Raw genomic sequence first — 26170 nt, forward strand, 5'->3', positions numbered from 1 at the left:
AAGGTTTCCTGAGCCTTCAAAATGGTCTCTCAGTTTGGTTTACTAGGCTACACAATCATGAGGAACACTGCTGATCTGACAGTTGTCCAGAAGACAATCATTGACACCCTTCACACGGTGGGTAAGCTACATACATTCATTGACAGAGAAAGTGGCTGTTCACAGAGTGCTGTATCCAAGGATGTTAATAGAAAGTTGAGTGGAAGGAAAAAGTGTGGAAGAAAAAGATGCACAAAAGCCGAGAGAACCGCAGCCTTATGAGGATTGTCTAGCAAAATCGATTCAAAAATTTGAGTGAACTTCACAAGGAGTGGACTGAGGCTGAGGTTAAGGCATTCAGATGTGTCAAGGAATTTGGCTACAGTTGTTGTATTCCTCTTGTTAAGCCACTCCTGAACCACAGACAACATCAGGGGCGTCTTACCTGGGCTAAGGCAAAGAAAAACTGGACTGTTGCCCAGTGGTCCACCTTTTCAGATGAGAGCAAGTTTTGTATTTCATTTGGAAATCAAGGTCCTAGAGTCTGGAGGAAGGGTGGAGAAGTTCATAGCCGAAGTTGCTTGAAGTCCAGTGTTGTTTCCACAATCTGTGATGATCTGGGGTGCAATATCATCTGCCGGTGTTGGTCCATTGTGTTTTTTGAAAACCAAAGTCACTGCACCATTTACCAATAAATTTTGGAGCACTTCATGCTTCCTTCTGCAGACCAGCTCTTTGAAGATGCTGATTTTATTTTCCAGCAGGATTTGGCACCTGCCCACACTGCCAAAAGCACCAAAAGTTGGTTAAATGACCATGGTGTTGTTGTGCTTGACTGGCCTGCAAACTCACCAGACCTGAACCCCACAGAGAATTAAAAAAAAATTACCTGGGCTTCCATACCACCTCAGCAGTGCCACAAACTGATCACCTCCATGCCACGCCAAATTGAGGCCATAATTAAAGCAAAGTGAGCACCTACCAAGTATTGAGTACATGTACAGTAAATGAACATACTTTCCAGAAGGCCAACAATTCACAACATTTTTTTTTTTTTTGGTCTTATGAAGTATTCTAATTTGTTGAGATTTGTTGTGAATTAGTGTTTTTTTTTTTTTTTTTTTTTTTTTGTTAAATGTGAACCAAAATCATCACAATGAAAATAATAATAAAAACTACTTCAGTCTGTGTGCATTAAATGTAATACACAAGTTTCACAATTTTAGTTGAATTACAGAAATAAATGAACTTTTCCATGACATTCTAATTTATTGAGATGTACCTGTACAATGGTTTGTATTTACTGTTGAATTGTAGCCATACAAGACAATATAAAACAGCCGAAACTAAGCTGTTCTTAAGGTGACATCCACACTACCTGACCATGCTGACATCATCAGCGATGCGTCACCAGATCTCTTAGGCTAACATGGGTGTGACATTTGCCTACCCTTGTTTGTTAAGAGTATTACAATGTGTTGCTAAAGCATGTATGTTAAACCAGTGACCTACATGACCTTGAGCCAGACACTTAAGTCTAATTGATCACCAAATAGTGCACAACTGCAGAGTTTGCACTCGATGTAAATACAGTTCTTTTGACATTTTAGAAGAGAGAGTTTTCAGTCTTGCAAGAGAAATGACAGAAAGAGTTGAAGAGATAGTGAGCGCATTGGCAGAGATAAAGGAAATGATACACAGGAAGAAGGGAGTGTGCTTTTGTAGACCACAAGTGCAGTACAGATGTTGCAAAGGAAGCAACTGTAAAGTCCTTCAGAGTTCAAATGTCTTTTTCAATAGACTAGAGCATAATTTCAAATGTTTTTGAAACAGTCAGGCTTGAAAAACTCATCCAAATATAGCGTATTCAAGTAAACTATGGATACTTTCTTCCATTTAAATGATGGGAGAAAGGGTATAATAGGGCTAAAATATCACAATTCCACCTTGTATAATTGATATTATAGTCAATCTTCATAATCCCTGCAGTTTATGTACACTCACATACATTTGTACATGGTGGACTTTATTTAGCTTGACCATCGGTGCCCTCTGCTGGGAAAATGTGCCCATTACTTGGTGAAAACGAGGCTGAAGAACATATATATTTTAATAACATGGTCGGGACATATCTGAAATGACATTTGCTTAATATCAAATAATGGTACATTCATTAAATAAGTAATTTATTATGTACACAACATGGACAGCTTCATCCTGATAAATCTTAATGCTAACTGGCAACACAATATTTACAAGATATACATATTAATTAGATTCTTACAAATCCTACAGTTCCAAAAATGACAAATGTGTGTTAGTCAAATGGAAAGATACAAAAAGAAAAAAATGCTTTGAAATGTAGCTTAGTTGAAATGTTTTTCATTGAAAATAAAATGGAACTCTCACTTAAACAGGAGCAGAAAAATCCTACAGTTACCAAGAACACAATACAAACTGTTTCATGTTTAGATATACAGATAAAATCTTTGCCAGGCTTTTTACTGCAACATTTCTCGTAAGCGTCAAATAAATAGGAAAATCTTTTTCTACAGAAAGCCGGACCACAACACCCGCGTGTAAGCGAACGCTGAGGCTGCACACACAGCAGCGGTGACCTCCGAGTGGTGAGAGGGAGGGCTGAGAACCTCATTCATCATTTCCAGCTCATTCAGTCCACTGTAACCCTCAACGTCCCTATCGGCTTCTGTTGGTACTTCAGTCTGTGTGCAACAGTTTAGAAAGATCATTGCTCAGCTTCAGTCATGTTGTTCAGTGTGGCTGATGATCTTCTTCTTGCGTGCAGATGCCAGGTCATAGAAAGGGTCTTTTGTGATACAAGCTCTAAGAACAAAAGAGGAAACGGTTAGACTCCGATGCCCAGTTTTTTATTCTCAGTTCCCTTGTCAATACTAACATATATACTGTAGAATTGTAATTGTATTGTTTGACTAAATGTGTGCACATTTCTGACATACTTGACATCCTCTTTCACATGACCTACGAAAACACATGGCTAAACTCATGAAAAGTCAATTGTTACATCTTAGCGTCTGCATCATATTTGTCTGTAATATATTCTTGATTTTTTTTCTTTTCATGATTTTTTTTTTTTTTTTTTTAATCGTCATGTTGTGTTCTGGTCATTTTGAGAGAATTCAAAAGGACCCAGAGAGGATTCTTATTCCTACAAATAAATACAAGTTAATTAGACTAAATTTGACTACAAATTAAAATTAGACTAAAACTTACTGACTTTGATCACACATGATATAACAACTTCCCAATATTTTTTTGAGATTCTTTCAGATCAATCAAGTCTACAAACTATCACTTCCTAAAGTGATAATAGTACTAGTCATAATATAGCATAATGAGAGATTTACAAGCAATTTCTAAAAGAATGGTCATTTTTTACACCAAAATTAGGTAAAAAGCACAGAACAAGTTTTAGATCATTTATGTGTAAAGTGCTTTTAATTCACCACTGTGTATGAACTTTCAGTAATATCATTTTGTATTAATACTTTATTATCGATGTGGTTTGAATCTGTAAACACTGGATGTAATGTTTTTTGGGGGGTTCAAGCTAGAGTTGTGTGCCATTCAAATCAAGCCTGTTTATTTCTAATTTGTTGAGCTGAATGAAGTGCTGTCTAGTACCTGATGGCCTGGATCCAGTCAGCACGCTCCTCTTCAGAAGTAGCACTGAGTCTGTAGGAGTGATGTTTTCCCATCACAACTCTCCCGTCTGTTTCTGTTTTACATGCCTTTATCGTCTCTCCTTTACGATGAGGGCTGAACAACTCCAAACAGAACTAAACGAACACATTTTACAAGACAAAATGCATATGCTGTCATTTTTAAAAGGTTACGTTCCGCGGTTATAATACCATGTCATATCACAAACATTTAAATGTCACTCGGTATTACAAGATGCTGACTATGAAAGAAAAACAGAAATCAAGATCTGAGCAAGTCTAGAATGTGCTCGCAGAAGTACAGTTATCACTCAGAGCTGACTAAAAGAAGCGTAAAGCAGCAGGTGTAATAGAGTCTAGAGAAACACACTATCTATATGGATCTGTGATAACATATGAGGTGGAATGGAAAGAAAAAAACATGGCGAAAATACCTGTTTGTTTGTATCCTCCACTTCTCTAATACTTAAGTTCTCTAGCGGAATGATTCCTTTTGGTTCTTTGTCCTGGAGAGGGGAAAGATTGCCTTTGAATGATTTCATTTTTAATATTCTTGAAAACAGTTGGATAAACAGTCATTTTAAACGGGTTTGTTTTGTCTAAGCGAACTTGACATTTTTGTAAAGGTGTACTAACAGTGGTATATTGGAAATAGTAGAGACAGCTGTCAGTCAAAATGAACCACCTCCGCTTCCAGGTCTTTATTCTGCCACCTATGGATTAACCAGAATTATTAGTAACATTTAGAAAAACAAAGATGACAGAAAAGAACAGTCACATAACAATTAGTTCCAGTCCTCTAACCTGATTGCCTGAGCTGGACCAATCAAATTATACCAACAGAACTGATGTAAAATGCTTATTTAAAATGCATACTAAAGGCACGTTCACACCAAGAACGAAAACCATAAAGACAGCTATATTAGCGTCCACACCAGCGGACGATAACGTCTGTTTATTCCAAACGCGCACTGCTCTGCTCCTTTAAATTCTCAAGCTCATTATAGCAGGGTTGATTCTGATTGGCTGTCAACTTTTTACCGTTCATCAACTGGGAAAAAAATCGCTCTGAAAGTGATTCCAACGATAACATTTCTCTGAGCAACTATATTTAACGTTATTGCTGTTGTGTGGGCTCTGCTATTTTATAATTATTGAGAACGATTTTTAGAACTATGTCTTTATGGTTGTCTTTTTAGTTAAGGTCTTTGGTGTGAACAGGCCTTGAGAGTAGTTTATAATAGCGATGAAGCTGCCACAAGCTTCACTCCAAGGTCATGAACAAATGTTTTTCATGTTAATAGAACGCTCGTTTAAAGTTATCTGGTCTCTAATAAAGTTCTTAAAAACATTATTTGTGCATCTGTCATGGAACTTTTTTTTTCCTGAAACATTTATAACGATACTAATCTTTTCAAAATTATAAAATGTATAACCAAAAAAATAAATAAATAAAACATTTTAAGAAAGATGTGAATATTTTCATGACTTAATGGAAATGCTAGAAAAAATGTTCCAAGAATACATGTTTGTAAGCTGGGTACTGGTTCCTGTGCTATTATAAATACATACAACAATTAGTGAATATGAACAGTACACAAGTGAAACAAACCTTCTTTTAGAAGCCAGCCCTCTCGGTCAGGATTAAAGAAGGTGTGAGTCAGATCATTGCCGTCATCTTCTGGGATCTTAAAGGGTTCGTTCTTAATGCTCTCATAAAGTTTCTACAGGATGTTTCAATAAAGAGAAATATATCGTATAAGACAAAACTGATTGGGGAAAAAAATGCTATAAAATAACTAAAAATAAAAATATAATTATGTTTTCCTTGGAAATGTCCATGACTGTTCAAAATGTATTTTATCCCTGTATGACGAAGCTGAATTTTAAGCAGTCATTACTCCAGTCTTCAGTGTCTTAAGATTCTTCTTAAATCATTCTAATATGCTGATATGCTGCTCAAGTAACATTTCTTGTTATTATTGATGTCAAAATAAGTTGTGCTGCTTAATATTTTTATGTAAACCTTGCTGAATAAAAGCATTCAAACTCAAACTATGAACAACAATGTATATGAATGAAAAAAACCTTTCATATCATCACATATACTCTAGATGTGAGTGTTTGGTCTGGTAAACTTGCGTTGAAAACCTCTCTCACCTCGAGTAGTTCATCAGGAAGATCTTCTCCATGGTTGATTCCTCTGTTCATGCTGATGAAACGTTCTAGTGTAGTCTTGTCTTTCACATTGGGGTTGTGCAAGCTTGTGTTGAGCATGATGATAGCGAAGGAAAGGATGTAACAGGTGTCTGCAACACACACATTCACACGTTTCCTAGATGTAAGTAATCTATAACAATGGTTCTCAATTAGATTTACTTCAGGAACTATATATTAATGCCTTTAAAGTCAAACACTGAAATGTAGTAATATTTGCAAGAATTACAAAAAGGCCCCACAACATTTAAGGCCCAACAATTATTAACAAGACATTGGCTGGATAGGGAAAAATAACCAATTTGGTTTCTAAAATGTCTCTTGAATTTGGATGTTTTCTTTCTTTTGGCAGTCAAATACAAATCCTGTCTTCCAAATATAATGGCAATCTACCTGTGGACTGAAAAACCCCAGCGTTACAGGTGCAGTAGCGCAAAGCAAAGGCCTCCATCATGCGGTCGATCTTCTGAGCCTCACCAGGTAGACGGAAACTCCACAGGAACTGCCTGTGTTCCCCCAAAATTGGTTATTATCTGAATATGTATATGGGATGATGTATGGGAGTGAAACAGGAAGAAGAGACTCTCTATTCACCTCAAAGCCTGAACCAGATTAAGATTTGAGAACTCATGAAGGTGAACAAAAGCCTGCAGGGTCTGAAGGTGGATCTCCTCCCTATGGATAAAAAAAAAAATCTTTTTTTATTCTATATCAAAGCCGAAAGCAGTATGCGCCACAAACATCCTCATCCTCATCATCATACCTTTCTCCTAAAAAGTTGCCAATAGCCGTTTTGTTGAGGCCTTCCTCTTTATAGAGGAACTCGGCCACAGCCTCTGGTTTCCACTCCAAAAGCTCATTATCCACAAGGTACTGGATACCCTGGAAATAAATGCGCACAATTACTCAATGAAATAACCACAGACCATTGGCAATACTATAAGCAAAAATGAATTAACAAACAGGATATAAGATACAGATCATGACGCATGATTTGCTGTTGGTTTATCAGCTATATCAATTGCCATTTTTATCAGTGAAATGCGCAAACATTATCTTTTATATACAGGTTTCATATCAGTCATGGGAAGGTTTTTTTTTTTTTTGAGAAATTATAAAAACTGGACTAGTAAAGCAGTTACTACAGTTTTTTTACTGACCATTTATAACGAGCTACTCGGAAAATGCAGTGCAGCTTCTGCTTACTTGTTCTACAGAAAGCACAGGATGTGGTTCTATCTTTCTCTGTCTCCTTCCACCCCCTCTTCCTCTAACCTAGTTTAGCTGAATCTCCTTGAATAGCTGTGAAGCTGTTGCCCAACATGCATTACGTTGTTATGTTGCATGCAACTCAAATGATTCATGGTTCATACCTTTTTTGGGTCCATGTTAAACTTCTTTTTTCCACACTGGATTCTCTTGTTCTTCATAACATTTTTACTACAGGAAAAGTAAAAAATTGGCATTATTACAGGAATGAAATGTTTCCTAAAACATTTCCAACATGCCATGACAATATAGTGTTGATTCAGCTAAATCATGATGTGACCTCATTATTTTCTGTGGCTAGCATGTCCACATACCAAATTAGCGATGTCACATCTAGAGCTGAAGCTCTTCTCGTAAAAACTGATACCAAGAAACAGGAAACAGATACAAGCCCATGCTTAAAGGTGCAAATAAACCTGTGAATGTGAACCGTGCATTTGCGGCAGAATTCTGTTCAAGGAAGATACTGCAGCTTCTAATGCACATGAAAGTATTATGTATGTACACACAGGCATGTAATGTTAAATAAAATACTAAATTAAATTAGCACCTTTTTCTGACTAGTGACTATGGAATGCACATTAAGTTTGAAATCCTAATCTACTGTTACGTGCTTGGCTCTGGGAATTCACATTTTGTGTTCGGTTTTGCTGAAACATGGATTCAGATTGCTATGAGAAAGAGGTTATTTTATTTTATTAGACATACTAACCTTAATCTAAACACCAAATATTATAACATATGTGAACATTGTGAAAGTGGATATGAAAATGACCACAATGATTAAACGCTGTCATAAAGAGCAGTGCAAAACAGAAAGAAACTACACAGCGAAAATAATATGTAGGAAATGTCCAAATGCTGAGTTTATCAATCTTTTTTCTAGTTGCTATGGTAATTCAGAGCTGAGTGTTAGCGGTGAATACTCACTTCTCATCATCGGCCTCCATCGTTTGAATTTCTGTCATCATGTTTTCGATCTCCAGCCTGAGTTTCTGCAAGAGTGAAGACATTGATCAGCCAAAGCTCTATCTTAACTTGATCACAAATAGTTTACAAACACTGCATCATGTGCATTTTTCTGGCAGAAAATGGTATTTATTTGATTAAAACCCTTTACTATACTATATGCAGAATGATACTATAAAGCCATATACCTGAATATCATCTAGAATCACATGCTTATGGACGTCAGTCTGCCTCTTGTCATTTGAATTGAAAGCTAAAGGTGCTGGGGATGACATGGGAGCACAAATAGATCAGCAGTTTGCAACAGTCTCACATCAGATCCCTTATCTCACACCCATGCAGAACAGGGAAAAGCAAAATAGAGAAGAAGGAAAAACTAAAGTGCAAACACAGCCCAAATTTCTCACCTAAATATATCTCTGCTACTTCAGTTTTGGAGAACCGCCCCACATAAGATGTATTTTGGTCTATTGGTGGTTGCATTTACTCAACACTCAAATTTCTCTGGATGCAGGCACTCAAAATATTTATAATAAATATTTACCATAGGCCTATGCTAGGCAAGAGCATATGATTGTATTGTAAACTATCATTAGGTCTTGGTTAGCATTTACAGTTTAAACGCTATCCAAATCTTGCATTATTATTATGATTATTAATATTACTAATTTCTATTGATTATCACACATAAGCTTTTACAAAAAAGTCCAGCAAGGAAATTTGGATAATGGTTATATCACAGGAGTCCCACTACAGGAGCAATAGGATGTTTTGCCTTAAAAATCCCTTATTCACTGTTGAGCTCAGAGCCAGAAGTACTACAGCAGACACAGACCTTAAGAAACTGATTAAGGAAGAACATACCTTTCCCCCAGAGGAAGCTGTCCTTTCTTTGGGTTCCCATGCTGGTTGTGCTGCAGGGAGACTGCATTAAAACAGGAAGATCAGCCTCAGAGTCAGTGCACAGACACAGATCAGTGCATATACCAAGAAAAGTGTTCAATCTAGAAGTACTGGTAGTACTATATCATATAACAGACTGAATTAAAATGACTAAAATATTATGACAATGTCTTGATGATGTCAGTTTTTCAGCATATACAGATACACACACACACACACACACACACACACACACACATATATATATATATATATATATATATATATATATATATATATATATATATATATATATATATATATATATATATGTATGCATGTATGTATAGGCTTAAATTCTTAAATAATTTTTAATATGCTAAAAAAAATAGTAATCCCAGCATCAACCTAACTGACGCAAAATAAGACATAAGTAACATAATAAACATCTTAAAAGCGTTTACTTTGACTGGTGAGAGGTTGTAGGTTTAAAACGTATTTCTTACAATAAGAAACGATACAAATGCAGGCAAAGCAAAGTTTTTTCAAAGCAATGGAAAGTGGTGGAAACACATACCTTCATATGTGTAACTCAGTGAGCAGGTACTCGAAGTCGTACAGTACGAATGTAAACGTGAACTGCGCTTTGATTGATGAAGACGCGCTGTGTTCTTGCGCGAGGGGGGTGGTGACGTCACGGCTTGATAGACAGCTGAGCTTTGAGAAGTGCTGTACTCAGCGTTTCCTCTCCATTTCACGATTTTATTCTTTCACAAATGTCAATTAGTTTTTTTTTTTTTTTTTTTGTTTTTTTTTTATCACATTTCAATTCAGAGAATCCACTGAACAAGAGAAGCTTCCTTCCCCACAGTAAAAAAAAAAAATACACAATAGTTTGTTAGGCTATTAAATAGTCAATTATGATCAATTCTAATTCGAATTAATACATTCCAAAGTTCCAATCTTTCTTTGTTTTATCTGTATGTTTAACGTTTCGTAGTCATTCTTAGCAGTTTAAGCATGAATCACACAAAAGCAGGTTTTCAGTTACCAACTCCATTACAGAAATGAAAAACAAGTACGATATGTTAAATGGTTTACATTCGGTTACGGATATGACTGGAAACTTCATTACATGTTAGTGCACATTAGTTTGAAAATAGCATATGTAAGTATTAGTGAGTTCTTTAGTGCCAAAACTGTTTTTCTTTGAGGGACACGTTACTTTAAAAGTGCACTCTCACTGATGATTCGACACTGCCCTCTTGTGGACTGTAATGAATGTAACGCGCTGTTCGTGTCTTCAACTTAAAAGTAAATACTTCCTCGTTATAGTTCGACTCTACACAGACACGTCTGAAACTGTCACAACCACATGAGCGAGATTAGAGAGAGAGAGAGAGAGAGAGAGAGAGAGAGACTGAAGAAGCAAATCTGTTTCCTGTATTACAACTTGGTTCGTTAACAGTTGTTTTATAGCGGCAGGCGGCAAAGTTTGTCAAAAATATTAGAAAATGCAAGCAATAAAGTGTGTGGTGGTCGGAGATGGGTGAGTGAAGAGTTTAATCTTTAGACTGATTTATTTATCAGTTTTTTTCCGGTTACCTTTAAAGGAGTTTGTAACACATTGGGTTATATTTTCGTGTATTTTTAAATTTTCATTTGAAACTGGATTGATAGCAGTTATACAGTTTTCAAACGCACTACACATTTCTAAAAAGCGCTTAATTGTATCTACTTCGTCTGTTGGTTAGTTTTAATTTCCTCTTTGTCACGTGAGATACTTTGTATTTTAGTTTTTATAGCCTCAGGGTCAGGTTGGTTGCTAAATCTAAAATGTCATGACTGAATACACTTTATCTTCATATATCTTTCTCTTTGGGGGACATAAAATACCCTACGTACAGGTTTGGTGATTTAAATTCTATACTACAGATGTGTTTGGCTAGAAGAGATGTGCAGCGTTGAGTTGACAGATTAGGGGTCACAGAGACTTTCATGAGCAAATTAATACACAGAAGGAAGATCATCTCTTGGCTTTTACCATTCCTCTGACAGTGTGCAGGAAGTGTGCCACACATAATACATGTCAACTGATTTTCATCAAAAAAGGAAACAGTAGTTGCACATGGGTCACAATCTAATGAAGGTAGTTTTATTCTGTGAGCAACAAAATCGTGATGAGTATGTTGTGAAATCAGAGATTAATACATACTTCCAGGAAAGGATTTAGTAGTTGCTTTGTTAATATATTAAAATAATCACTTGTTTATTTTGTTAATTGTAATTTTTACAATTATTATTATTTTTAATCACTTTGTTTTAAGGAAAGCAAGCAAAAAAGTGTGTGATGTGTCAAAGTTTATAAACTGTGTGGATGACACTTGTTGCAGGATATAAGTCCTAAGTGAGTCCTTTTTAACTAAGTGTTTATTTTTAAATAAAAAAAAATTATTTAGTATTTAGACCCATATCTGGGTTTGCTGTCGATGAGGCCGTTATTTCAACTTTACTGATGGGCCTGTTGTGGTAAAGAAGTCAAACATTAGTTCAGAAACATTGTCTTAGACAACTGGGCACTTCATTAGACTGTAAACATTTGACCTGTTACTAGTGAACAAAGCATATTTCCCATGAATGATGCATCACAGCGGTGCAAGAAATGCAAGAAGTATCTTTCTTTGTGAGAGTGAGGCCATGCAAAGTCTAGTCATGCAGTCAAAAAGGCATCTTTTAGTCTGGTTTATTATTTAGTCCTTTATTGCTTTAGACCTAAATATATCAACACTAGCTTGCTTTCTGTTGAGATTTGTAACCATAAACACAAGCAAACTTTTGAGGTGTTTCTAGAGTATGTGCCTGAGCTGCAGACAGTGATGATTCAAGATGGAGGATGTGATGGCTCTGAAACATGTGAGTCTGAATCTGCTTTTCACAAGGGGAGGGGGAATTTGCATAGGAGCATATATAAGGTTTTGATTTGCAACATCACTTTATCTCATCTGGTTTACTTAATGTAGTGAGACAGAACTGGAAAAAGGGATGCTGATAAACTACAGATCTGGAAGCAGAGGCTGAAGGTTTTGACATGATGTAATTCATGATTGACATGTATCGAAATGCATTGTTTATGCATTATGTTTTGGCGAAGTTAAGTGCAACATCTAACATGGCGACTGGCAGCTGGGGAGAGATGCTTTCGCTTTGAGGATATCCTGTTAGAACCCTGTGCACACTTCTCCATTTTGAAGCTGCTAACTTCCTCTTGCATTTGATGCCGTGACCCAGCTTCTTAAGTTCCTTATATTGCTCAAATATTAACGGGGTGAATATAACTCCCTTTGCACGTTGACAGAACAAATTGACCAAAAAAAATAAAATTCTGTTATCATTTACAAATTCACCAACTAATTACATTTGAAAAGATATTAAAAAATTTAAATAGTTCACAACATGACCACAACCTATCCAGCTGCAGCAAGGACTAAAAAAAGCATCATTTAAAACCACAATAATTTAGTCCACATAAATAGTACGCTAGGTTTGCTGTCATTATGTTTGGTTATGACACTGGAGAAAAAAGGTGAATATTTTCAGAGACAACAACTACAATCTGATTTATTCCTCACACAAATCTATGGTATGCCTTCTGAATGCTTTACATCTATAATGTATCATGTAATATACAGTAATGCTTTAATAGACAGCCCATGGTCACTGCGAGCTGTCATTGTATGGAAAGGATTTATGCAAAGATTCTTACATTATTTTGTGTGTGTTCCACTTCTTTACTAGTCATGCTCAACTACTGATAAATATGAAAACCTCTAGAACTCAAACTTACTAAATGGTTATGTACACCATAAATGGTCACACCATACTTTTTAATCGACTGATTTCCATTCATATGCATGCAAATGCAGCTTTTGGAAATGCAGCTTGTGTGAATTTGCTGTGTACCAGATTTTGGTGAATGCTGATCTGTGAACTGTGTCACGTGGAGATGTGTGACTGATAGAAGATCGATGTGTCACGGTGTGACCCCTTAGCTGAATTACAAGTACTTAAATGTAAAAGCTGCAGTAACATTTTGTATTTAATATTATTTGTAATATGTTGATTTTATGTATTTGAGAAGGATGCCATAGTGTGACATCTTATCACAACCCACAGTTTCTAAATACATTTTGCATGCACAGTGCATGTCCATTGTGTCTTAGAATCAGTCCTGTTATATAAAAGATTCACGTAATGGTGCATCATGTGTTTAGAACTTTACAACTGTAAATCAGTTTCAGATAACTGACTGAAAAAAGATAAACAAAAACAAATCACAGTAGGCTATGTCAGGGCAATACTTCAACCATTTATTTTCCCATTCAGTGAAATGTGACCCCCAATTGTATTATTATTTTTTTTGTTCATATTTGTTCATGCATGTGTCAACACTAATCCTGTAGCGCTTTGATTTTTTTCTTCCTTGTTTGTTTAGTTGTTTAACGCTGATGCTATTAAACACTGAGTTCTCTGAATTGTCATGACTTCCAGGTGGACATTTTATACTGTTCCTGACACAGATGAATATCTTCTGAGTATCAGTTTCTGTATGAACTCTTGCTTTCTGCGGAAACCAGCACTGCTAAAACACGAGGCCCTGCAGTTTTACACGATCAGCTCAAGAACAAGATATTTACACGCGAATGGCTATCACATTGTTTTTTTGCTCATGTTTAATGAAAGAGAGAAAAAGAGCATGCAGAAGTTGAAGCGGCCAAGGGCACATTTTAAAGACCGTTCAAAAAGAGTCTTGCTGTCTCTCTTCCTGGCTGACACCGCCCAACTTCCTGTCATCCTGTCATGACAATGCCAGGCCCCATACTGAGTTTTCTCTTGCCCTTTTTCTCTCTGAATCTATCTCTCTCTGTCCCTGTATCTATCTATATCTGATTCAAAACTTCAAAGAGCTTCAGAGTGCACCTCTTTAACAGTGATCTCCCACTGCTTCTAATTATGTTTTCAGCACACTGCCTCCAGTGTGTCCTGAAATTTGTGTAGATTAAAATGTATTCAAGTATGCTTAGTGCTGAAGGAATTTTCATTTCTTTTTTTCACAGTGGCTCTACTCACAGACTCTGTTCTGTTAATATTACATTATTTCGTCATGGCTTGTCAAAGTGGATTACAGAAATTTAATGTGGACTTTTTCTGTTTTCTGTTTTTCTTGCGGTTGAATCCTGGCTTATAGTGCACAATACATCAGAGCCCAGCCATTCAGTCAAGTGCACACAAGTCTGGATAACTCAAACGACATGTGGTTATTACCGTGTGTCTATGTATGTTTTCAATCTGTATTTTTATTTTATTATTCGAATGGGAGCAAGAGAGAGAAATCAAGCAGTGAGTGTAATAAAGAAAGCACATATTTGAGATGTGACTGAACGTGTGTAGCATGAGGTGTGTGAGTTTGGCCTTGCCCTTGAGTAGCTCCAGTGTTTCTTGATGTGAGAGAAATGTAGCCACAGGCTCCTGAATACCAGCATTCCTCTCTCTCGCTGCCTGCAAGCATCAGCATGCGCTCCACTGAAATGTGTACACTCATATACATTCTTCTTTCAGCCCATATATCTATTTGCTGCTTCGGGTGACCTGTTTTCATACTGAATGTCATCTCTTTTTGAGTAAATGTAAGCATGCACAACTGTTTTGAGGTAGTTTGTGTTGCTCTCCAGTCTGCTGTCAAAGCACTGGATGTGTTGTATCTATCACTGGATCTGATTGTGACAGCAGTTTTTTTTGTTTGTTAATTTTTTCTAGTAAAACTAATTTCTGAGTATATACAATTCCACTGTTCCGTTGGTAATACAATATGACCCGTAAAAAGGGATGCACAAAAAGTGAATGACAGGAGTGAAATATATATCAGTAAGAGGCCGTTTAAAATCAGGAGAGCTGAGGAATGGTAAAAAACAAATCAAGGAATTTTATGAGACAATGAAATGAAAATAACAGAAATAGATGAGCAACAGAAATTGAACGCTACTTAAAAATAAAAATGCATAAATTAAATAATTATCATCTGGGAAATAGCTAATGTCGCCCTTATGCTACAAAACTTTGAAAGTCTTTAGCTTGCTGTTTTTTTCACAGCAATTGCGATTGTCGTCACAGATGTCATTTACAGTAAAACCTATTTCACACTTATATTGCAGCTCTAGACGATAGACATTCAACTTGTTATGCCGCCCTGATTCTACGGCAGGACTGCAAAACTCATGGGACTGGAAATGCTAACTTTTGAAAACAGGTTTCAAAGCGCAAGTTTTGGAAAATGATACTGTTATCATTCCTGTGTAAACTACGAAAACGTGAATTTGTGAAACCTGTGACGTCCCCAACTATGGATCTTGCATGCATAATACAGCAAGCCTTTTTGCAGATCCACGTGAAGGGGGATTGTTTTGACAACGTAGCCATCTGCTCGAACCCGAGCCTCGGCTTAAACTCTGAGTTCACCTTTCATATATGGTTATTGCTGTATGTGGTTAGGATTAAAAATTTCAATGCCTAGTTCTTGAAATATGACCATATATAATGTTCTTTGTGTTTGAGAAAAAAAATGTAAATTCACCATAGAGGTACAGTAGCCTACACCTGTTCTTCTCAGTGGAAGATGGCTAGAGATACCTAGCATTCTCTGAAGTAATTTTAGCAGCATGGGTTTTACAGAGAGTACATTATGTTGTTTGTTTTCCAGCAATCTGAAGGATAACTAAATGTCTTTTTTCTTCTTTGTTCTTTTATGTTTCAGTGCTGTGGGAAAGACCTGTCTTCTCATCAGCTACACTACCAATGCTTTCCCTGGGGAGTACATTCCCACTGTGTGAGTACCACAACAATTAGAAACGTTTGTTTTTTTTATGTTGAACTTTACATTCATGTCCAAATATTGAAAGATTGTGTGGGTTGGGTACTTTCCCTCAGGTTTGATAACTACTCAGCAAATGTGATGGTGGATAGCAAACCAGTCAATCTGGGCCTTTGGGATACAGCTGGACAGGAAGACTACGACAGACTGCGGCCACTGTCCTACCCTCAGACGGTACACTCCACCATAAACAATTAGTGGGACACATCCCAAACCGTGATCCATCACTGTCTTTGCTTTTTTTTTTAATAAGACAGATTTTAAACTTTGTGTGTGGTAAAAATGTAAAACTTGAAATTTTTAAAAGAAGTCTCTATTTCTGTGGTGGTAAAACTGAATTATCAGCATCATTACTCCAGTCTTCAGTGTCGCATGATCCTTCTGAAATCATTTCAATATGCTGATTTGCTGCTCAAGAACCATGGCAACCATGATACATCAATGAATAGAGATTTCAAAAGAACAGCATTTATTTGAAATATTTTGTAGCATTGTAAATGTCTTAACTCTCACTTATAGTCAATTTAATGCTTCCTTGCTCAAAAAAAGTATTAATTTCTTAAATATATATGTATATATCTGACCACAAACTTTTAAACATTAATATTTCTTCAGTTCATTCGTCTAATGTCATGTCCTCTGATGGTATTTTGCAGGATGTGTTTCTCATCTGTTTCTCTCTGGTGAGCCCAGCATCGTTTGAAAACGTCAGAGCCAAGGTGAGTCCTTACGGGTGGTTTAGTCTGGGTCTTAACAGAATACAAGAACAGTCACATCAGCATGAGCCTACAGACAAAATCCAGCAGCAATCATTAACATTCACATGCACAGTCACCCGCTGCCATTCTTTGGATGCTTAATAATAACATTCCCACATGCACATACCTTCATGCCCATAAACACATGCTCTGCATTGGACTGGACACTAGATGCCACTAGATGCATTAACCCCCTATGCATTTGCTGACATTAATTACAAACCTTCACTGGGTGCAACAACCATATTCATATGGAGATAAAGTGATGTCGACGTCAGCTGCTATTAAAAAAAAAAAACATTCAGACATTCACAAATGAAGGCTGAGTTCCTTCAGTGGTATTCAGCTGTTTTGAAAAAGAAAGTGGTTAGTGCTCAGGATGCATTTATCACACACAGCATCATCTTTAGCTGTATGTTTTTAAGCCAGCCAAAAGGTTCATTCACTAGAGACTCTATTTAGTAAGTTATTTATCTACCTCACACTCACAAACCCATGCGAAGTGAGTATAATAACAGTGCTAGCAGCTCGGCTGTCCTTGATGTGTTCTCCAATAATGCAACTGTAGACAGATAGACACCACTTAGTGTCCTGCTACAGTTAGCGTGTTTAAACTGCCTCTATTTCAGCCTGACAGACAGCGTTTTCAAGAGGGATGCCAAAAGGGAAAACTGTTTTATAAATCAAAATGCTGGTTCACTGCTAAGTGTGTAGAGATCCAGTGTCCTGGGGGCAAAAAGTGATTGTATTGTCGTCAAGGGTTCAGGTGATGTAGAAAGGCTCAGGAAGGTTAGGTCAACTTTGACACTGGATTGTGATTCTGGGATGATATCTTGTGTTACTACTGTACTTGCTCTTTACTCACTTAAGCCATAATGATTCTAACAAAGCAATGTAGGTTATCCTGCTGAAAAAGACATCTTAAACCAGCAGTCCTGGTTTGGTGTTAGTCTAGATGCTAAACCAGAATAAACAACACATTTCTTACCTGTTTAATCAGCTTTGATGGCATTGATTGACCAAGAAAGTCTTGCCTGGGACACTGACATGCTGTGGATCAAAAGTGGCTTATATAAGTATAAATAAATATATATTTTTTTTTTTCTAAAGAGAACATGTCCCTGACAAAGTATTTAATGTCAGGGACATGTTCTCTTTAGAAAGCTAAAAGTTTTACGTTTTTTTATTTAAACATCCTGTTCTCTCCATACAATCTTCAAATCAATAGAGTATTGTTGCGATAAACGTAGACATCATTCTCTGTTGGAAAGGTTTATTGATCGCAGGATCTGTGTTTACGTCAAAGTGTAGTTTGACTGAAGAAAATCTGAAATTATCTTAAACTTAAAGGCATAGTTAAAAATTCTGTCATGAATTTCACACCAGCATGATTTTACAAACGTGTATGACTTTGTTCTGTAAAAGATAAAAGAACATTTTGAAAGAAAATATTTTTTCTTTATTTTTTCAATTAAATGAAACGTAGGGTCCTGTGTTGTTCATTTTTAAAAAATATGTCCATTTGTGTTCTGCAGGGGGTAAAAGTTGTGAAGATTTGCACACGTATTAATATGCATGCTTATTTAAAATAAAACTTTACAATAAGATTCAATTTGTTAATATTAGTTAATGCATTATAATGAATTAGCAAATGATTTTTCTGCATTTTTAATGTATATTAATGCTAATTTATAAATACATTTTTGTTCATTGTTAAATTGTGTTTTTTTATATACATAAAATACAACAGATTAACATATTATTTTATAAAACTTAAATGTAAAAAAATGTATTAGTATATAGAAATTGACAGGAATAAAAGCTGTAAGTGTGTTGTTCATTGTTGTTCTTTGGCTTTTGCATTAACTAACCAGTTTTTACTACAATTTTAACATCCATTGTGCAAAGTGTTACCAATACTGAGTGATCTTTGTATTGTGAATATTGGCTGAATCGAGCTTGGTAAAAAATTAAAAAAATAAAAATAAAGCATTAGTGAGAGCACTAGAACAGCACTGCAGCAGCGAACGTACAAAGAGAATTCACAAAAACCAAAAAGAGATTGTCTTGGATAAGAGGAATCATGATGATCAAATAGAAAGATAGGTATGCAATATTGTACTGTTCTAGATTTCTTTTCATTAATAAAGTTTAAATGAACGAGCAAAGAGAAAGAAAGATTATTTCCTGCAGAGTTGTTGTTGTTCATATGCCAGACTTTATCAAGGTCTCTGCAGCATGTCTAAGGTGCCTGAGATGGAACGGAAAGCAAATTGTTTGTGATATCAATCATTCCAGAACCACTCGAGGCTTAATCTGGTCCAATTTACATTGCTTAAAATCAGCGTTTGCGTAAACAAGCACGCAAAAAGCCCTTTGAAATCCTATTAAGTTCAAACAATGGCAATCTCATCTTGCTGGTTCCTTAATGCCTTTTGCTTTCACTCCCAATCAAAGACCTTCAGAAGCTTCTTCCACGCTTTTCTTTTTCTAGCCTCCCGGTCGTTCCCTTTATTATTTCTACAGTATATTCCTGAGTAGTATCCATGGTAACACTGGCCATATGCAAATGTAGTCTTGATAGATTGTGCAAGGTTGAGGAGACAAATTAAAATCTATTTAAAGTTTGCAGGAAAGCGCATACAGTAGATGCACTGGGGGTCGTAAGACGTCACATGGCCTGTGCTTTCACATCTATTCGGTAGCAATCACCTGCCATGTAGATATTAAGTGTGAAGAGATCACTTCTCATTACTGATGTGAGCTGATAGTACTTGAAAATGTGTTGCTGCGATAATCGTTCGCTTTGACTGAAAGTGAGGCTTAGAAAGCTGAGTAGCTACCCGCCCATCTGCCAATCGTAAATGCCTCTGCAGATATGCTGATTTCTAACGAAGGCCAACGTTTTGTGTTTTTTAAACCCATTTGAAGTCTCTTATTAAAAAGCTTCAAGAGAAGAAACCAAGACACCTTTAAGTTGCATAGAAGTGCTAATAATTGAGCCTCTGAGGATCTGAAAAGGAAATGGATGTAGGTTAGTGCTCAATTTAGAATCTGAGTCATAGAAGGAAATGTTTGTTTACTGCTCTTTTTAAAGTGAAATTGTTTGCTGTTTAGCTTGCAGTGCAGAGTCAGTTTTGTTTGTCATCATCTGTTACATAGTGCTAAATTGGTTCAGATTTCTTTGACTTCAGAGATCAAAACATGGGAGTAACAGCATCAACAATATTAACTTATAAATGGATAACTGCTTTGGTATTTTAGACTGTGTTCGCCGATTTAAAACGTGTGTGTCTGTTGGCATGACAAGAACACCTACTGATCACTCAACGTGACTGCATGGGTTGTTTTGTGCAAGAAATCTATGGTGTTGTGCATGTCAGATTAAAAGACAACATTCAGAGGCCAGGCCTTGAGAAGCGCACCATCAATGTTCATAAAGCCTTTTCATCTGCTTTGCAGTGACCAAGTTAGAAATGGTTTTTGCTGCATTTTTCACATAGTCTGCACACTTTCTGAGATACCACTGACATTGCTTATGTACTGAGCATTAACCAATGATTCAGTCAGTGATTTTCAGTCACAATCTTTTCAATAAAATGGCCTTGGCACAAATTGACAGGCAGTAAGTGGATCAAACTGAACATTTACTAGGCGTTTACAATTTTAAAATACACCATTTAGAGTGTATTGTAATGTGCATTGGAACTGAAGAACAGACTTGCGTAGAGATTGGTAGTGGAAAGGAGCAAGGAGTGAAATCTCAACTTTATGCAGAAGAACAGCTTTGTAGCCCATGTATGTACCGTAGGTCCAGAAACATAGCAGGGACATCGGTAAAGTTATTAAATTAAATATTTAATTAAGCTTTAATTAAATACTACTTAATTAAATTGTTTTCACTGTTACTGCAAAAATAATATTATTATAGTAACTAAGTTTGTTACAGTAACTTAAATTAGAGTAACTACTAGGGCTTGCATAGAATAGTCGAGTAGTCGAGTGATCTACTTCAACTTCAAGTATTTAACTAGTCGGCGCTGTCGGAAACAATCGACTACTCGAGCATGCATTAACCATAATGCGTACAAAGAGTTTGCAAGTACGACGTGAATTTTAGGATTACAATATTGCGTGTAGCGGTTACTTTCTATGACCTTATCTATGTTGCATGTAAAATTAAAATATGCAAATAGGGGTGTGTCTGAAGACGAATACCTTATTCCGAATGGCACGGATAATGGCTTCAAAAATTAATAACAGACAAGTAATAATTCTGCCTGAATACTGGGCTGAAGCTGGCACAGTTCGGGGTTTGCTAGTAACAGGTGAGCCAGGGGATCAGCGCAACATTATACAACAGACCTCTAAAGTCATGAGTGTGAAGTGAATCAATGTAAACTTTATGAGTGAAAAGAGCGCAAATCAAACACAACATTGTTGTTGTCTCTCCGTGCATCTCTCAGAAATCAGAGCTTGGCAAGAGTAATATCACCTATAATAATTCATCATACACGTTGTATTGTATATATATAAAAAGGCAATGCTTCAAAGCTTAGGCTACGATATGATATGAATGAAAATGTGTGCATTAAATTGATTCAGTCGTGTTCAAATGAACACTAAACGTTTGTCATAACATCTCTCTGCTTGCATGATAAATATTATTTTAGAAATTAATAATTATTTTAGTTTAACACTGCATACTTGTTCAGTGATAACTATGAAAAAAAAGATAGAAAATGTAAATATGTAATGGCATAATAGTTTTGACAATCTATATATGTAATTGTTCCATAAGGCTATGAATTAATAAGCATTTATTGATAATAAAAAATCAATTTAATGTCTTTTCATTTACAGTAGCATGAACCACGAGTAGTCGAGCAACTAGAGTTTTTTGTAAATAAAAAATCGACTAGTAGAAATCAGTAGTCGTGCAACCCCTAGTAACTACTACTGTTAATGTGTCAACTAGCCCTGTAACTGTTTTGACATGCTCCTCTGCTCCCTCTAGTGGTACCCTGAGGTGAGGCACCACTGCCCTTCCACTCCAATTATTCTGGTTGGCACCAAGCTCGATTTGAGAGATGAGAAGGAGACCATTGAGAAGCTGAAGGAGAAAAAACTGGCACCGATCACTTACCCACAGGGTCTCGCATTGGCCAAAGAAATAGGTAAGGTGGCAGAGGTGGATTTGTCCATTTTACATCAGTGGATGACAGTACAGTTCAGTACAGTTTTTGGCATCAAGATTTTTGTTGTTGTTTTTTGTCAGAAATTAATACTTTCATTCACCAAGGATGCTTTATATATATATATATATATATATATATATATATATATATATATATATATATATATATATATATATATATTTATACATTTTAATACATGTTCTTCTGAACTTTCTATTAATCAGAGAATCATGAAAAATGATATCTACAAAATTATTTTCAACATTGATAATTAATATTAAGAAGAAATATTTATTGAGCCCCAAATCAGCATATTAAAATGTGAGTCATGTGACACTAAAGACAAACAATAGAGTATTGTTTGCTGAAAAATCTGTTTTAATATATTTTAAAAACAGTAAAGTTATTTCAAATTGTAATTATTTTTACTGTATTTTTGATCAAATAAATACAGCCTTCATGAGCATAAGAGACTTCCAATAGCATTCAACAATACTAACCTTTCAGTGTTGAACAGTTCTGTACTTCAGTTATATATTTCTTAAATAAGCCATCAACAACCAAAAATTATTTTTTTTCCACTTTTTTAACTAGCTGCAACACTTCTGTTGGAAATCTGTTCATAGAAAGAAAGAATAAGGCTTAAAGGGATAGTTCACCCAAAAATGAAAATTTGATGTTTATCTGCTTACCCCCAGAGCATCCAAGATGTCGGTTACTTTGTTTCATATTGTTTCAAACATATTTAAAAAAACGAAACAAAAAAAAACATACACATACAAAACCTAATTAAACCCTACGGCTCATGATGATACGTGGATGTGTAAAGACACAAAACGATCGGTCTGTGCAAGAACCTGAACAGATAGGTGGCAGTAATGCACTTATGAGTATGTGATCCAGCATAAATCAAGAAGAAGACGCTTTATGTGCAGGCTGCAGGCGTTTCTCAATTTCAAGGAAGGATCCTCGGAAGCCAGAATTTCGAGGATGCTACTTCATCTACATCCGTCGAGCTAAATATCCCATACACAGGAAATTATGCACATGTGTATCCTTTGCGCTCTCAAATCACCCACAATCCTATGCGCTCAGCTTTGCTATCTTGTTCAAAAATTCAAAAATGTCGAACGTTAGCGGAGTCGGAGCATTAACGGTTTTTATTCACGTTACCAAACATTTGTTATAATTGTAGTAAACATAAGTAAAGTTTAACATTTAAATGCAGTACAAATTACTACCATATTGATGTTGTAAATTATACAAATACAAATGGCTAACTGAACCAGACCTGTCATTTAACAATTGTTAGCTTGTATTCATCATCGGCATTTCTTTTATAAATAACTAGTTAAGTTGTCCATTGTAATTTAACAATACCATTCACAGTGTTATTCAAACGGACCTTTTCACTGATGCAATTACGTGCACTTGATAGCCCGTTCCCTTTACTTGTTCTCCGAATGCTAAAGAGGAGTCTCGCCTAGCCTCTGAAGGAAGTGACTTGGAAGGACCAGTCCTGGCAAGTAAGTATCCTTGACATTGAGAAACGCCTAGAGTTTTGAGTAGGCGCTCATACAGTTCAGGCATTGCAGTGCATCAGAGGTTAAAAACTATATCAATTCTGTTCAGTTTCTTGCACAGACCGATCGTTTTGTGTCATACATCAATGTATCATCACAAGCCACAGAATTTCATTATTATTTTTTTTATGTTTTTTTTTTTTTTTTTTATCATTGTATGTTTTAGCCATGATTCCCATCCACTTGCATTATATGACTAACAGACTTGCAAAGGTTTGAGCTAAAAATCTAAAGCAGATAAACAGCAAATGTTAATTTTTGGGTGTACAATCCCTTTAAGATACAATACAAATGCAAACACTGTTTATTGTCACATAATCTCTAAATACACAAAATTTCAAAGCACCACGTATCATGCCACAGATTTAGATGCTAAATGCAATTTGTTCTCAGTGTGATTTGAACTAGCATTTGGGAGAACACATGGGCTCGTACTCCTACATGCTCAGATATGACAGATTTGTCCACACCTAATACACCCAGACATCTGGTGCTTAGTATCCCACTCAGAGTGGATCAGAGATGCTTCAGTATGCATACAAACTATGTTTATAATATATATAGAGAGAGAGAAAGGAGGTGTTCTTAACAAACCTGATCTGTGTGCGTGCATGTGTTTGTGTGTGAACAGATGCAGTAAAATACCTGGAGTGCTCTGCTCTCACTCAGAGAGGTCTAAAGACAGTGTTTGATGAGGCCATTCGTGCTGTTCTCTGCCCACAGCCCACCAAGGTCAAGAAGAAGGGCTGTGTTCTGCTCTAAGGATACATGGTACATTGTGTGTTGTTTTTTTTCTGTTAAGACGTAAGTCAGAGAGGGAGAAGTGCATGCATAAGATTTGAGATGCCACCTCAATTACAGCGAACAGCTTTTTTCTATTGCTGCTTTGCAGTAGTTGCGTCTTACAAAAACGCTCCAGGTGGATGTTAAAGACAGTAATTCTGATTCATGTCAAAGGCTATTCTTTAAAAAGAGGATGTGAGGAGATGCAAAAAGTAGAACATCCACTGACCTTTTGTGCTTTCTGTTTCCAGATTCTTCACTGTACACCAGGTACCAGAGAAACCCACTGGTTTTCTCCCACAAACCAACAAGGGATGCATTTACATTACGAAAGCCTTTCTTCTCTTTTTAACTGAAAATAATTATTGAATATGTCACAGTTGATGACAATGAAATAATATTGTTGTTGAGAAAATATTTAATCATGTTTTAACTGATGTATTGTGTTATATTGTGACGGGTTGTGTTGGAGTGTTTTTGTTTGGTACGTTGTGCATTGTCTTCTTAAGACAGTATAATACAAGTGATCTTCATTTCTGGGCCAAACAAAAAAAAAAGCACAAGTATTGGCTGAGTTGAACTCAGAGGGATTTTTTTGACCTATGAATCACATCCACGGAATACTTGTATAGCTATTTTAGGCAGCAATGGCAAAAATAAACTTGTTTCCAGACAGTTGTTTTTTTTTTGTTTTTGTTTTTTTGACTTGATGTGGCACCCTCTTCATCTCGTAGGTTAAGAAGTTAAGAAGTAAAGCAGTGTCAGGTCTTTTTCACACTGCAGAGTTCAGGTTCTGAGTCTGTTTTAGCCATGTGTGGCATGCTAAACTCGGCACAAGAATTTGCTAAAATGAGTAAAAAGCAGATGCAATCATCTCAAATTGTGACTTTATTCAACATATTTCTTCGCTGAAGTAAGCCATTTCCAGTGAATGTGCAAGACATCCAATTCATGAGTCATAATAGGTAAATAAATAGAAAATAACTAAGTGGAAAAAATATTCATGTTCCTTTCTCACCTTTTTTTGTGACACAAAGGGACTTTATAATCTACAGAACTTCAGGTGCGACTTTATAATCTACAGTTGTGACTACGACTTCATTCCGACTTTATTTGGCGATAAAAAACATTTCTGCAATTGTGCCTGTATTGTGCCCAATTTTATATCTTGCAGTGTTACTTCATTTCTTATTTAATTTCTATCACAATGACCTTCCATTCCCTTGAACCCTTTTTTAACCATTCAGTAAATCTGACTGAACCCAGGTGATTAAGTAATTTAAAGCAACATTTTGGGGTTCCATGTACAGATGCATAAATCGTCTTATGTATATTAGATTTCCCAATGGTCAAGTTTGTAACATTTATCAATGGCCCACTCCTGGTAGCCATTTTATAATGTATGGCTTATTAAAAGAAATACTCATGTAGTGATCCAGAAATAACAGTTTTTTCTGCACACAGCCACAGCAGTGTGAACACATAAAATGCACTGTTAATGCATGCAGTGTGAAACTAGCCTTATGGTGTTTTCAAATTGTATTAATGAACCAGTCTCCCGATAAACCAACTGATAGTCAAGCAGTAACTCAAGATCGATTACCATGACAGAAAGTTCTGGTAATAAGAGGGATAAGCCAGGACACCATGAAGTGGAAAATATTAGATATTTTTCTGTTTTTCCTCATGCGGCAAGGTATTTATTTCAGTGAGTCACAAAGAAATCTGTATGACTCACATATCACAGTGACTTACAAATAAAGCACTCCAAGAGGCAGCGCTGGGGTCAGTGCAAGGAATGGAATCCGATAGAAAATAAATAAATACAGAGTTGAGATAAGAGAAAGAAAGTGAGAAACGTAAACCCAATCAAGTGGAGTCAAGAGTGTTCAGCTACCAAGGGCTT

At 36.1% G+C, this 26170-nt stretch overlaps 2 protein-coding genes across 2 annotated transcripts; one reads left to right on the plus strand and one right to left on the minus strand.

Annotated features, from left to right (window-relative positions):
- Window positions 1–2152: 2152 nt before the first annotated feature.
- LOC127948917 (cytohesin-3) lies at window positions 2153–9700 on the minus strand. The gene is made up of 14 exons (XM_052545768.1): window positions 9595–9700; window positions 9000–9060; window positions 8324–8397; window positions 8097–8161; window positions 7271–7337; window positions 6661–6779; window positions 6492–6572; window positions 6291–6403; window positions 5841–5989; window positions 5293–5404; window positions 4317–4393; window positions 4115–4186; window positions 3643–3797; window positions 2153–2823 (listed from the first exon to the last, which is right to left on the minus strand). Exons 1-14 carry the CDS (start codon window positions 9598–9600, stop codon window positions 2739–2741), a joined length of 1236 nt encoding a protein of 411 aa, XP_052401728.1. The 5' UTR covers window positions 9601–9700; the 3' UTR covers window positions 2153–2738.
- Window positions 9701–10380: 680 nt separating this feature from the next.
- On the plus strand, window positions 10381–24939 carry LOC127948922 (ras-related C3 botulinum toxin substrate 2). The gene is made up of 7 exons (XM_052545782.1): window positions 10381–10566; window positions 15826–15897; window positions 15999–16116; window positions 16599–16661; window positions 21718–21877; window positions 24113–24252; window positions 24516–24939. The coding sequence occupies exons 1-6, from the start codon at window positions 10532–10534 to the stop codon at window positions 24241–24243; spliced, it is 579 nt and encodes a 192-aa protein (XP_052401742.1). The 5' UTR covers window positions 10381–10531; the 3' UTR covers window positions 24244–24252; window positions 24516–24939.
- Window positions 24940–26170: the final 1231 nt, after the last annotated feature.

This window comes from Carassius gibelio, chromosome A3 (assembly GCF_023724105.1).
Source record: "Carassius gibelio isolate Cgi1373 ecotype wild population from Czech Republic chromosome A3, carGib1.2-hapl.c, whole genome shotgun sequence".
NCBI classification, from domain to species: Eukaryota; Metazoa; Chordata; class Actinopteri; order Cypriniformes; family Cyprinidae; genus Carassius; species Carassius gibelio.